The sequence below is a fragment of the Bidens hawaiensis genome, unplaced genomic scaffold (genome assembly GCF_021521415.1).
Source record: "Bidens hawaiensis isolate Kalapana, Puna unplaced genomic scaffold, B.hawaiensis_p1.1 tig00000820_1, whole genome shotgun sequence".
In the NCBI taxonomy this organism is placed as follows: domain Eukaryota; kingdom Viridiplantae; phylum Streptophyta; class Magnoliopsida; order Asterales; family Asteraceae; genus Bidens; species Bidens hawaiensis.
In genome coordinates this window covers 2,127,822-2,142,268 of record NW_027491048.1, presented here as the reverse complement: position 1 = coordinate 2,142,268, position 14,447 = coordinate 2,127,822, and the positions used below count along the sequence as shown (strand labels likewise).

At 33.8% G+C, this 14,447-nt stretch overlaps 4 protein-coding genes across 4 annotated transcripts; 3 read left to right on the top strand and 1 right to left on the bottom strand.

Annotated features, from left to right (window-relative positions):
- The first annotated feature begins 704 nt into the window (after nucleotides 1-704).
- Nucleotides 705-1,308, top strand: LOC143542392 (MAP3K epsilon protein kinase 1-like). The gene is made up of 4 exons (XM_077034988.1): nucleotides 705-719; nucleotides 795-926; nucleotides 1,026-1,097; nucleotides 1,201-1,308. Exons 1-4 carry the CDS (start codon nucleotides 708-710, stop codon nucleotides 1,276-1,278), a joined length of 294 nt encoding a protein of 97 aa, XP_076891103.1. The 5' UTR covers nucleotides 705-707; the 3' UTR covers nucleotides 1,279-1,308.
- A 2,116-nt stretch (nucleotides 1,309-3,424) lies between these two features.
- LOC143540803 (MAP3K epsilon protein kinase 1-like) lies at nucleotides 3,425-8,021 on the top strand. The gene is made up of 11 exons (XM_077033784.1): nucleotides 3,425-3,883; nucleotides 5,489-5,623; nucleotides 5,743-5,763; nucleotides 5,950-6,023; nucleotides 6,116-6,164; nucleotides 6,491-6,564; nucleotides 6,657-6,747; nucleotides 6,818-6,901; nucleotides 7,131-7,232; nucleotides 7,429-7,560; nucleotides 7,977-8,021. Exons 1-11 carry the CDS (start codon nucleotides 3,824-3,826, stop codon nucleotides 8,019-8,021), a joined length of 867 nt encoding a protein of 288 aa, XP_076889899.1. The 5' UTR covers nucleotides 3,425-3,823.
- Nucleotides 5,489-8,021, top strand: LOC143540812 (MAP3K epsilon protein kinase 1-like). Its single transcript, XM_077033795.1, has 10 exons — nucleotides 5,489-5,623; nucleotides 5,950-6,023; nucleotides 6,116-6,164; nucleotides 6,284-6,304; nucleotides 6,491-6,564; nucleotides 6,657-6,747; nucleotides 6,818-6,901; nucleotides 7,131-7,232; nucleotides 7,429-7,560; nucleotides 7,977-8,021. Exons 1-10 carry the CDS (start codon nucleotides 5,489-5,491, stop codon nucleotides 8,019-8,021), a joined length of 807 nt encoding a protein of 268 aa, XP_076889910.1.
- Nucleotides 8,022-9,835: 1,814 nt separating this feature from the next.
- On the bottom strand, nucleotides 9,836-13,268 carry LOC143542381 (eukaryotic initiation factor 4A-3-like). Its single transcript, XM_077034981.1, has 8 exons — nucleotides 12,869-13,268; nucleotides 11,779-12,019; nucleotides 11,609-11,689; nucleotides 10,965-11,072; nucleotides 10,759-10,878; nucleotides 10,512-10,679; nucleotides 10,324-10,410; nucleotides 9,836-10,231 (listed from the first exon to the last, which is right to left on the bottom strand). The coding sequence occupies exons 1-8, from the start codon at nucleotides 13,174-13,176 to the stop codon at nucleotides 10,118-10,120; spliced, it is 1,227 nt and encodes a 408-aa protein (XP_076891096.1). The 5' UTR covers nucleotides 13,177-13,268; the 3' UTR covers nucleotides 9,836-10,117.
- Nucleotides 13,269-14,447: the final 1,179 nt, after the last annotated feature.

Here is a 14,447-nt window from a genome sequence, read left to right as displayed (position 1 = left end):
TAAAACAAACAAGCATTTTCATATCCTTAATCATCTTCAAATTTACACACGCTATAGTTGCATGCTATTTTGCACAACATTATTAAGATGCTAATTTTTTTTAATAATATAGCTAAAAACTTCATTTCCAGCCCCTAACTTTAAACCTCTTAAGAGCAGGGACATTCACTACTGCTTAGGGTAGACGGGTCACTCAACTCGCAACCCATGCAAGTAAATGAGTACCCCATACAAATTGCCCTGCCTCCTCGAGTAGTCCAAGCGAGTATTAGAACTCGTGGCTATCATGACTAAATGTAGTTTCTAGATCAAATAAATTATTATTATTTTTTATTTTGAACATGTGTAAAGTTACTCCGACTAATTCACGACTCACTTGTTCATACATATAAGGTTTGGTACCGGTCTTGAATTCTTATGTTACTTCTTAAGTCTGGTATTTACGAGTTACAACTTTTCTGGCAGGTATTGGAAGGCTTGGTGTATTTACATGAACAAGCGGTCATTCATCGCAATATTAAGGGTGCTAATATTCTGACTACCAAAGAGGTAAATAAATGTTTCCTCTTATATCACCAGTTGGATTACATTTTTATTTTGCTTGTCGTGTTACATATGTCTAATATCTTTTTCAGGGAGTCGTAAAATTGGCAGATTTTGGGATTGCCACAAAGCTAACCAAGGCTAATGTTAATCAACCTTACTGGATGGCTTCTGAGGTACTTTTTTTTTTCATTTAAAACTTATATAGTAAAATTTACCTATGTATTGTTTATTAACTTTTATTCTTTTAGGTGATTGAAATGTCTGGAGTTTGTCTTGCATCTGATATATGGAGTGTTGATTGTACCGTGGTTGAGCTACTTACCGGCGCACCTCCATATTCTGATCTTCAACCCATGACTACTATCTTAAGGATTGTTCAGGTATTCTTTTTTTTATTTTATTGTCACCACATGATTAGCAGGGTATCAGTGGGACCCGTAAGTTTCAAGTTACTGAATTTGCTTATTTGTTTTCTTTAGGATGAGAATCCCCCAATTCCAGAAAATTTGTCACCTGAAATAACTGATTTTATCCGCCAATGTTTTAAAAAGGTAAGGTGTAGTATATTTAATTTGTTCTAAGCTTGCTAATTGGTAAGTACTATAATGACCTTGGTTATATATGGTTTATCAAACATTTAAATTCGTATTTCAGGATGCTAGACTGAGACCTGATGCAAAGACGTTGTTGTCTCACCCTTGGATACAAAATTCTAGGCGTGTTGAAAGCTAAATGAATGCATGTATTTACTATGATTTTGTTAGTCCTTAAAATTGGTGTGTTGTATGCTTGTAATGTGATATTTATATTATATGTACACCAGAGTAATTTTTTATGCTTGTAACGAGATATTTATATCATTATGCGTACTTTAAAAGTACTAAAACTAAGCGAATGTATTAAATTCATTTAATAAACATAGCGTATTTACGCCATTTCACTATACAATCATATCTTTAACGTGCTAGCCACGTTTTTAATAAAACAAACAAGCATTTTCATATCCTTAATCATCTTCAAATTTACACACGCTATAGTTGCATGCTATTTTGCACAACATTATTAAGATGCTAATTTTTTTTAATAATATAGCTAAAAACTTCATTTCCAGCCCCTAACTTTAAACCTCTTAAGAGCAGGGACATTCACTACTGCTTAGGGTAGACGGGTCACTCAACTCGCAACCCATGCAAGTAAATGAGTACCCCATACAAATTGCCCTGCCTCCTCGAGTAGTCCAAGCGAGTATTAGAACTCGTGGCTATCATGACTAAATGTAGTTTCTAGATCAAATAAATTATTATTATTTTTTATTTTGAACATGTGTAAAGTTACTCCGACTAATTCACGACTCACTTGTTCATACATATAAGGTCCACCCCCCTCCCTTTTACAGTTTATTAACAATGCTATGTGTTGTGGACTTGTTTTTAACTAAAAGTTGCATGACATCATACGACATGAGTGCCACGTATGCAATGAGTTTTGACTTACCTATCTTGTATCATGTTTTTGTTTTTTTAATAATTAAATTAAAAAAATGTGATTGGCTGATTTGGGTAAACCTAACAACATTACCGCTTTATACCCCCCTTAAAATAACACCCACCCATGACCCATCTCATGGTGGTTGGCTCTCCCTCGGTTAACAACCCCTCTTTAACCCGCATGGAGCGATGTTGTGCCTTGTTAACGGCCAACGTGGCTAGGGGAGTGAAACCATAGCACGTAGTTTAAGAGAATATACTAACACATTTTCTTGTTTTTTCTTTCCTTTGTTTTCCTTTTCATCATTCTTTCCTAAAGAACCCTCCATCTATTTTTATTACAACCATGAAAATAAAAAATTAGGCCAACAAATAGGATGTATCATTTAAAAATCATAACACTATAGAATAGCCAATAAATGCTTTATTAAAAGTTTCATTAAATCGAGTGTTGTCCCTCACTACTCTTTTTTCTTTTTTAACGGCTCTCTAATTTCACTTTTTAGTGTGCGTATAAAGAATAAAATGATCTAGCATATCTAATTGGTCAAACATTATAACTGACCCAGTTGGCCTTCATTTAAGCATTCATCCAACTCTTCCATGCAAGTTCCCTAAATATCCAAACCTAAAATGTTGCATTCAAAATATCTTTATAAACGTATATACTTGACTCATTTTTCATTCAAATCATCGTTATTCAATGAGGTTATTCATTATATAAAATCGAGAGCATTGAATATCAATTTGCAGCCGTTATATTCATTATATAAAATCGAGAACATTGAATATCAGTTTGCAGGCGTTATCGGTATTTTTTACTCTTTAGGGTGGTAAACACGATATTTATGCCTAATTTACGGTTATCCATTAGATTTTTAGGTAACACGTGCTCAGATGCATGTTTGCTGATGGGTGGTGACGGTCGACTGTCAATGACTATCCACAATAAGTAATCGTTTTTCGAAATAACAATAACTTTTTAAAAGAGTGTAACAAAACTTCAAGGATCATAAGATATTATTTTTATAAAAAATAAAATAAAAATGATTAGTTTAAAATACTGATAGAATTTTATATATCACGTATTAATACAAAAAATAAAACGAAGTTAACGATACATTAGACCAGAACTGTTATGGATAACAAAATTAAAAATTGAGGTCGTCACTACCTACCTAGCTAGATTGTTAGTAAAAATTATACCGTGTTAAATTATTAGACCATGTGTAATGGTGGATGAGGAAAACACCCCATCCTCCATTAGATAAAACTTGGGTCAAACAAAATCAACCCTTGCATGACGTTATGCCCAAAACGCCCAGACCCAAACACCCATAGCGCCTGGGGAGAGGGTGTTCCAGACGCTATAAAACTTCGTTTTCTCCTCTCTAAAACGCTCGTTACACACCGTCTTAAAATCCAATATTTACAGTATATTAATATTAAACATAAACATTTTCAATTTACAACACATAACTAGCTCTATCCATCTAATATCCTAATCAACTAACTAAAAAAACACATTAATATCATGTTTTCAACGTCAATTTCCATTATGCCAACTAAGAATTAGATCAATATCATTATCAACCTAACACCAACACTATTCTTCTTCTTCTGCACATCCTCCTTTTAATTTCTAATTACTCGCCGGAGATTCCATTTCCACCGCCGATCAAATTCCATTATCCTCTCCGATCACTCCTGTTAACACCTAATCTCAACCTCACTCTCAAATGACACAATTATCACTAGGGTTACTATAAACACTCACTGAAATCAACATCATGTCTCGTCCACCGACCACCACCGCCTTTCACAAGTCCAAAACCCTAGATAACAAATACGTAAGATACGTTCACTGTTTTCTCCCAATTTTGCTTCATTTTGCTCAATTGATGTTGTGTATGTTGTAATTGCACAATTTGGAGCCCTAATTTTGAGTTTGATGATTAATTGTGTGCTGTTTGAGTTATGTTTGGTGTAGGATTTGAAATTGAGATAGGTTTTGTTATCATTTTAGTAATCTGAGGCTGTAAGTCGTATGATTATGGAGTGCATATTTTGTAATAGTACTAATTGGAGCCATAGTTTGAGCTTGATTCTGAATTGTGTACTGTTTTGAGTTAAGTTTGGTGTAGGATTTGGAATTGAGATAGGTTTTGTGATCGTTTTAGTAATTTGAGGCTGTGAGTTGTATGATTATTATGTAGTGCGCATTATACAGCTTCAAATCGTATGTTGCGAATGTTGTAGTGATACAATTTGGAGCCCTAATTTTGAGTTTGATGCTGAATTGTGTACTGTTTGAGGTACGTTTGGTTTTATAGGATTTGAAATTGAGATAGGTTTTGTGATTGTTTTAGTAATTTGAGGCTGTGAGTTGTATGATTATGTAGTGCATATTAGGCTGTGAGCTGTATGATTATTGTTCCAAGTCTTACGCCCCCTTAACCAACTGAGCTACACTGCGGGAACGAGCTGTATGATTATGCAGTGTGAGTATACAGCTTTAAATCCTGTGTTGCATATTTTTTAGTACTACTAATTGGAGCCCTATTTTTGAGTTTGATGCTGAATTATGTACTGTTTTGAGTTAAGTTTGGTGTAGGATTTGAAATTGAGATAGGTTTTGTCTTCGTGTTAGTAATTTGAGGCTGTGAGTTGTATGATTATTATGAAGTGTGTATTATACAGCTTCAAATCCCGTGTTGCGTCTATTGTAGGAGTACAATTTGGAGCCCTAGTTTTGAGTTTGATGATTAGTTATGTACTGTAATGAGTTATGTTTGGTGTAGGATTTGAAATTTAGGATAACTGTGCGTGTTTTAGACAGATGTTGTAATCATTTTAGTAATTTGAGGCTGTGAGGTGTGTAATTTTGTAGTATGTGTTTGGAAAGCAGTAGCATAACTGTAGATTTGGTTCATGAGCTTAAAAGTATAGATTGTGAAACTAGTTTGTATAGTTAGTACTTAACTGGCTGTCGCGTGAGATCGCATCGGTAGGTTTTGTAGGTACAATGATCTCTATTTGGATAATGAGCTTGTTGGTGAATGTTATTGAATTTTGGTAGCATTAGAGCTAGAATGCAAGGGTTTCAATTTCACAAAAGAAGTGACGCAACTCAGTGAGTGATTCTTTATGACTCGAAGATACCGTTATTATTTCCGTATCTGTTTAACTTATTTTCCATAAAGTAAACATTTTCCAATATATAGCGAATATAGTATGGTTGGAAGGTCACGGTTTCTAGTAGTAGAATCTAGAAACAATCTTTTTACGTGCATGGGAATATCGTGTACCAAGACCGTTTTTGTCCTTGGTGCAACAGGGCAGGTTTTGTTTTGTATATATGCACAGTGGAGTATTTATTTAATTATAACTGGTCTACTTTTGGCATGTGACGCCTGCATATTTAATTTTTGCGCTATTTTTTTGGATTTTGGTAGATGCTTGGAGATGAGATTGGGAAAGGAGCATATGGTCGAGTATACAAGGGTCTGGACTTGGAGAATGGAGATTTTGTTGCGATAAAACAAGTTTCTTTGGAGAATATTGCACAGGAGGATCTTAATATCATTATGGTATGATCATATTGGTTAGTTATCATGCTGATACGCAACTACTTTATATTATATTAACACTTTTCTTTTGCTTTATGTATTGACAAATCATGAATCAATCGAACGTGGTGATTTCTCAGCAAGAGATTGACTTGCTTAAGGTATTCCTCTTGTTTTGATTTCATGCTAGTTATTTTACAAAGAGTATTTGAGTATTAATATCAATATTGATGATGTTTCTATTTTATAATAATTTATGGCTATTTAAATTACCCGATGGCGATACTTCCAGATTTAAACAAGCTGATTTTATGGTCATGTTATATGATGCATTTCTTTTGTTGCAGAATTTAAACCACAAGAATATAGAGAAATATCTTGGATCTTTAAAGACAAAGACACATCTTCATATAATTCTTGAGTAATTGTGATCTCTTTCTAAAATTTTGATATGATTATCAGTTGCCGGTTTTGAATGCACTGCTTACTTTTTGGTGCTCTTGTTATACTTAGGTATGTGGAGAATGGCTCACTTGCACAGGAGGATCTTAATATCATTATGGTATGATCATATTGGTTAGTTATCATGCTGATACGCAACTACTTTACATTATATTAACACTTTTCTTTTGCTTTCTGTATTGACAAATCATGAATCAATCAAACGTGGTGATTTCTCAGCAAGAGATTGACTTGCTTAAGGTATTCCTCTTGTTTTGATTTCATGCTAGTTATTTTACAAAGAGTATTTGAGTATTAATATCAATATTGATGATGTTTCTATTTTATAATAATTTATGGCTATTTAAATTACCCGATGGCGATACTTCCAGATTTAAACAAGCTGATTTTATGGTCATGTTATATGATGCATTTCTTTTGTTGCAGAATTTAAACCACAAGAATATAGAGAAATATCTTGGATCTTTAAAGACAAAGACACATCTTCATATAATTCTTGAGTAATTGTGATCTCTTTCTAAAATTTTGATATGATTATCAGTTGCCGGTTTTGAATGCACTGCTTACTTTTTGGTGCTCTTGTTATACTTAGGTATGTGGAGAATGGCTCACTTGCAAACATTATTAAGCCAAATAAATTCGGGCCATTTCCTGAATCATTGGTAGCTGTTTATATAGCTCAGGTTTGTTACTGGTCTTCAATTTCTCTATTAGATCTAAAATATGGTATTTACAACTTTATATTTCTGGCAGGTTTTGGAAGGCTTGGTTTATTTACATGAACAAGGGGTCATTCATCGCGATATTAAGGGTGCTAATATCCTGACTACTAAAGAAGTAAGCAAATGTTTCCTTAGAAGCAGCTAGTTCCTATCCTACAATTAACTTCTTGAAATGGTTGAAATTTACCAAAAGTGTGTATTTTGTCCTTGAAACTGGTTACATGCTGACATGGGCGCCACATATATTTCCGTTTATATCATCAACTGGATTACATTTTCTTTTCTTTATTCTTTAAGCTCTAAATTAATCTTACCTTGTCACATCTGTCAAATACTCTTTTCAGGGTCTTGTTAAATTGGCAGATTTTGGGGTTGCCACAAAGCTAACCGAGGCTGATGTTAATACACATTCAGTTGTTGGCACACCTTACTGGATGGCTCCTGAGGTATTTTTTATATTCTTGTTTTTTTCATTAAATACTTACTTTCTAAATAGTGTGTGGGATTTCACTCAATGGTATCAGTATAAGTATCTACATTTATTATTATTGTTATTATCTTCTTCTACTTTGGTGTGACGGGATATCGAGATCTTATTGCAATGATTACTATTATGTCTCTTTTAACTTCTATTTTTTTTAGGTTATTAAAATGTCAGGAGTTTGTGCTGCATCTGATATATGGAGTGTTGGTTGTACTGTGATTGAGCTACTTACCTGTGTACCTCCTTATTATGATCTTCAACCCATGCCTGCCCTCTTTAGGATCGTTCAGGTGCGATTTTTTTATACGCGATGAACTCCCAATGTGACCCGTCGCGATACACGACATGGAAGTTACGCAGACATGCCACGTCACCTGACACGCGTCAAAAATGGAGATGACTCATCAACCCATCGCGATACGCGATGCCTTCTTATTGAACCCATCGCGATACGCGATGGGCCAGAAAATCAGCTATAAAAGGGGGACAGAATCAGCCTTCATTCCCTGCTCAAAATTTTCTCTCTCTCTCAAATTTTCTTAAGGATATCCTATCCGATGGAAAGAAGCTTTTTATACACGAATCCAAAAGCTCTACCTGAATAAGGTAAGACATTGTGCCATCATGTAAAGTTTCTAATCTCGTGATTATCATTATGATTATGGGTTTATATTAACTTAGTTATACTACATGGTATTTAACCTAGGTACTTAATACCAAGAAACTCATAAACCGTAAACTTGCAAGGTGAGACATTCGAGTTTTTGTACCACTCACATTTGCGTGAGACAACTGTTTTTCCGACACTGTCATGATGATTTCAAAACCTATAAAACCCATGGCAGATGGTCAAAATGTTTTTTAAATATATTTTTAAAGTATTTTAAATACATTACAGTGATTAAGTCTCTGTAGTCTTACGGGATGGTTACTACTTGTATTGTGGGGTTTTGTATATAAGGCTTGCCTACTGGGCTATTACACGTTACTTATTGAACAAGTGTTAGCCAATAAGTAATATGACCACAATCACATATACGGTCGAGTGACAAGTACCTTTCGGTAATTTGTAAGCAGGCAAGTGTAAAAACATCTTAATGTTGTAATTGTATATGTGCCATTACAAATGAATGTACTCACCAGTATTTTCTGCTGATTAAATATATTTAAAATACATGTTTCAGGTGAGATGATAAAGATAAAGGAATGGTGTCCGCGGGCCTTCCAGCTTAAATAAGTGGCTTATCACATGAATAAAGAAACATGTTTTTTTTGTAAAATAGGGTTTATCCCTATAAAACATTTGTAAGGATATAAATGGGTTTTATCCAACCAGATGAAATGTAAATCATGGTGTTTTACACTCTGATAATTTTTCTTAACTACGGTCCTGATGAATTTTCCGCTGCTAAATAATAAATACCGATACCACCACTCGCGTTCACGGCTCCCCTCCCGGGGTAAGGGTTCGGGGGCTGTGACATTAGGCCCCTCACATTAGGGACAATTTTTCGTTTGTTTGTAGAATACGAAGGAAAGACAGATGAAATGAGATTTGGGAATTAGGGTTGGGATTTATTTCGGGAGAAAAAGGACAAAATTGCCCCTCACGTATTTGGGAATTTGGGTTGGGATTTATTTCAGGAGAAAAAGGACAAAAGTGCCCCTCGCGTAAGGGGCATGCTGTGATGGTTTAACGAGCTAATAGGGTTAGCTGGGTCAGATTTAATTGCAAGTGAAAACATAATTATTTGACGAAAATCACAATTTAAAACTATTGAACTAATACCGCAGATTTGGTCAAATCGCAAGGACGAAACCCACAATTCTTTCAATTGAAAGGGACTAGATTACCCATATTGAACCGAACATGCAATGAACTGTTCAAGAACCGTTCGATAGGAAGTTCGTTTATGTTCATTTATTTAATAAACAAACGAACATGAACAAAAAAATTTGTGTTCATTTAATTAAACAAAAAGAATATGGACACATGTTTCGTCTGTTCGTTTTATGTTCTTTATTTCTGTTTGTTTACATATTAATAGAAGATAACTAAATATTATCTAGATGAATAATCTGCTTTAAGGTTTTATATTTGTTTGTTAGTAGTCATTTACGTTTGCTCATAAATGTTCATTTATGTTATGTTCGTTTATCTTTGTTCAGTTATGTTTATTTATGTTGTTATATTCGTGAATTGTTCGTTTAGATTTTAAACAAACGAACACATACATGTTCATTTTTAAACAAACAAACATGAACACAAATATTTGTTCAGTTAAAGTTAAATGAAAGAACACGAACATGCCCTTGTTTATATTCGTTCGTTCGTTCCGTTTCCATGCTTAACCACCCCATTTCCAAGTTTAGTCATGTGTTTCATAAAATCCCCAAAATAGTGATTCAAACCATTGCTATTACACGGACCGCTTTTACACGACATCAGACCCAGCTTAAAGAAAACACGAGTACCTTTCGATATCCATACTCCAGTACGTTTAAATTTCAGTACGTTTAAATTTCGCCTCTAATGCTATTATCAAAAATTACACACACGTTTCTGGGCGCATTTTTATAATCAAATTATAAAACTCGTGTTTTCACTAATAATCAAATTATAAAACACATACAATTCTGATTAAAATAACACAACTACTCCCTAAAATACGAAAAGTAATTAAAGATTATCCTCCAATCTCACAATTACAATCCAAACATCTTTAAAAGTCTTGCAGCCTCACTCATTACTCCAAAAACCATCAAAGTACAAATCTTTTCCATTTCCACGCGCAAACGAAATCAAGTCAAAATCCACATTCAAACTTTCCAAACTTCTTTCGACATTCATATCAAATCCGCCACGTTCATTGGCATCTCATCGATCTGGGTACTGTAGTACTGCTCTATATCTCTCAGAATCTTGATATCATCAGTTTTCACAAAATTTATAGCAACACCCTGCAAACACAAGATATATATATATATATATTTAATGTATAAGTTCAGTCCTAGAAAATAAAACATATTTAAAAAAAACAATTATTGGTTACCTTTCGTCCAAAACGACCAGATCGACCGATACGATGAATGTAAAGCTCTCGATTATTTGGGAGGTCATAATTAATGACCAGAGAAACCTATAAAAACAGAGCATAAGAAGCATATTATTGATAGTGAAATAAACGTTAAAACAGATTCTTTGTTAGATTATACATAGATAACGTAAAATGTGACTTGCCTGTTGAACATCCAATCCTCTAGCCCACACATCGGTGGTAATCAAAACACGAGTAACACCAGACCGAAACTCTTCCATAATTGCATCTCTCTCTTTCTGAGGCATGTCTCCGTGCATTGCTGATACAGTGAAGTTGTTCTCACGCATCTTTTCGGTTAACCAATCAACCTGCACATGTACAAAGTGAGAAGATTTTATTTAACCGCAAATAATATTGAAATAAGATAAATGACAAATAATTAATTACCTTTCGCTTTGTGTTACAGAAAATTACAGCCTGTGTAATTGTAAGAGTATCATAAAGATCACAGAGAGTATCGAACTTCCAATTTTCTCTTTCAACTGCAACGAAGAATTGTTTTATTCCCTGCCATGGTAAAATGAGTATGTTAATTAAAAAAGAAGACATTTTTGCAGACATAATAATTCTTTACAAAGCAACAATAGTGTTACCTCAAGAGTCAATTCATCACGTTTCACAAGAATTCGAACAGGGTCAGTCATGAATTTGCTGGTCATTTCCAAGATTTCATTAGGAAGGGTAGCAGACACCAAACAAACCTGCAAAGATGATGCATGTTAACTATAATGCAAATAGTGTCAAAAAAAAGAAAGTGTAGCTTTCAACTCAATAGTGATGCTATCTGAGTAACCATAAGCAGACACTGGACTAACTCCCAATTGACCAAAAAAGTTCAAGACAGAGAAATATAATTGCTAAACAAACATCCAGAATATTGTAACAGTAGTTGTGTTAATGCTATCAGTAGTTTTAATAGATTAACATAGCATGTTACAAAAAAAAACCACATATGTGCCATATGAATAATAGAGGTACACAACTAGTGTATATGGTCATCAAGCACATATTCAGATGGCTTTCTTTTTCTATTTATTCCTTTTACATTTTTAACCTTTCATACTAGACCTTTTTAAAATATATAATAATATATACTTATCATGTTGATAGTTGTACACATTATATATCACATAAATGATAGAAAACAATTAATTTTTTTATATAGTTCTAGTTCAAGCTATAATGTAGAGTATTGATTTTGTTCACAGAATAGTGAGAAAGAGAAAAAAGTGGAAACCTGAAGCTCTGGTGGAAGGTATCGATAAACATCATAAATTTGATCCTTAAAGCCTCGGCTCAACATTTCATCAGATTCATCCTGTTGAAATTCAAGAAATTCACACATCAATACCAGTATGAAACTATCAATGCCAGTTATTAATGTAAAAGGAAAATTAAAATACTTACAAGAATTAGTAATTTTATAGCTCTAGTTCGCAATGTTCTTCTCTTGATCATGTCACAGACTCTGCCAGGTGTTCCAGAAACAACATGAACTCCATTTTCTAACTTTCGAATGTCCTCCCCGACACTTTTTCCACCAATGCATGCATGAGCTTGTATACTGATGAAATCACCAATAGCCAGTATTTGTTTCTCTGTTTGAGCTGCAAGCTCCCTTGTAGGTGATAGAATCAAAGCTTGTACCCTGTAGATGAGAATGAAAAGGATATGATAAATAAAACTATACAGATAACTAAAACAGAAAGAAACAAGTAATCAAATATCTCAATGGTGTAAACGAACTAAACGTTATGCGAACAAACTGTTCCTGAACTCTTCAGCAGAATGTTCATTCAATTAATGAACATGAACAGGGAATTTTGTTCAATTAACTACATATATAAACATGAACAGAGGCCATGTTGGTTTAATTGTGTTTGTGAACTTTAGATAATGTGTTCATTTACGTTCATTAATCAAACAGTTTTAATAATTTCTAGTGACTTATTATCTTATCATATAGATTTAAACAAAATTATTAACTATAAAACAAAAATACGAGTATTATGCAATTACGCTTAACATATAGAAAATCATCATACAAATATGAATTCTAAAAATAACCTCAACACAAACTTGCTAGCCGGACTGAACCGTCGACACTAGCCAAATCAAATAAAACATTGTTTGTGTTCATATGTGAGTATCATTAATTTATATAGAAAATTATCACTTCCTTATAAAAACAAACACTTAACACCAAATTTTGCTCGATTAGCTAATCGTGAACCATTCGGTTGTCCAATTAAAGCTTAACAACAAGACCTTATTCAATTCAGTTCATTTACATCCCTAATAATAATAACCATTAAAAAGTTGTCTTCAATAATAACCACCCACTAAACAGTCATAAAAAAATAAACTTTCTAAATAAAAAAATTGCCAGCAAAAAAAAATAGCTTCAAACCCTAACCCTAAAAACCAAAAGCTATAATTTATATCAACCCAATTAAATAAAAATCAAAACTTTATCAATCAAACAACCAACACATACTCTCTGGAAGACGTATCCACAATCTGGCACACGGTCAACCCAATCATCGACGTCTTTCCGGTACCGGACTGAGCCTGAGCGATGACGTCACGGCCTTCAATAATTGGGCGAACAGCTCTCTGTTGAATAGCCGATGGCTTCTCAAACCCGTGCTGGTAAATCCCACGAAGAAGATCGTCTTTGATACCCATCTGGTCAAAACTCATGATTGGTTCAACCCCTTTTGATGTCTCGAACACCAGCTTCTCGTCGTCCACCATCGTGTTACGACGGCCACGGTTCGCCGGTACCACGGATGTTCCCGCCATCGGAGATTTGGTAATTCGATTGATTGGTTTGGGGTTTGGTTCGAATTGGAGGTTGTATGTGTTTGTAGGGTTTATGTTAGATTAGGTTATAATAATAATAAAATTGGGATTTTTATTTCTGCCGTTTATTTAATATTTCAAGAAGTAAAATAACCGTGTGTCGGCTAGGGGTGGTAATTCAGTACATGACCTAAAATATGACCCGAAGCGGGGGTCGTCACTTTTATCTGAAACCGGAATAACCCGGCCCTATAAAAGATTAACTCAAACCCGGACCGAAGTAATTTTGGTTGGTTCTCGGGTTTGATTTATAAGTTTCAGGTCAACCAGAAAAACTCAAATTTGAAATTAAATATATTTTTACGGATAATATGCTAAGTCTTAGCCACTAAAGCTATCAGAATCTGGCTCTAATTGATTGTTATCATTCTAACTATTATAGATCGATTGGTTATTATTAATTTATGTTTTCCCCGTTTATTACTAATAGCAACCGTAATCGAACAACAAACCACACCCAACTGAATACGATTATGGTTCAAGTTATTTTTACTCTTCTTTTGAATTGTTTTATCAAGTTATGTTGGTTTACTATTTGATTATTTGCGTTATAAGCAAGGAAGAATATGTTATTTTAATTTTAGTTTTTTTAATTTTTTTTTTGTTTTTGTTTTTGTTTTCTAGGATACTCGAAACCTGATTAACCCAACCCGAACCCGAATTACCCAAAATTGAAAAACTCGTGAGAGATTTGGGTTGAGTTTTGGGTCAAGATTTAAAACTTTGAAATTTGAAAAACCCGAAACTCGAAAAACGAACCCGAAGAACACCCCTAATCCGAAGAGCCAAACTCAACACGAAAGTGTATAGGTTTTAGCTTAAATGACACGCCCTGTTTTCTTAAAAGTAGCTAACTATTGACATGTTTTAAGCTTTTAGAAAATTTGCATCTCATTCTTCATCTATATCTCTATAATTTAACTAAAAAACACATTTTTCTTTAACTTTAATTTATTTTCTATAAACCTCCCACATCACATCTCTATCTATGTCTTCATCTCACTCACAAATACTTATTCTATTATTTCTTCTCTTTCCAAATACACTCGCAACAAGTTTAGAGTATGATGAACAGTATGCGATCGTATATAGAGAGTTACTATTAGTCTGTACTACATAATTTAGAGATATTGATTAAATAGAGAACGATGTTAAATCTTTTCTATATGATTTAGATATGGAGATCAAAATAGAGATGGGTTTCGAATGTT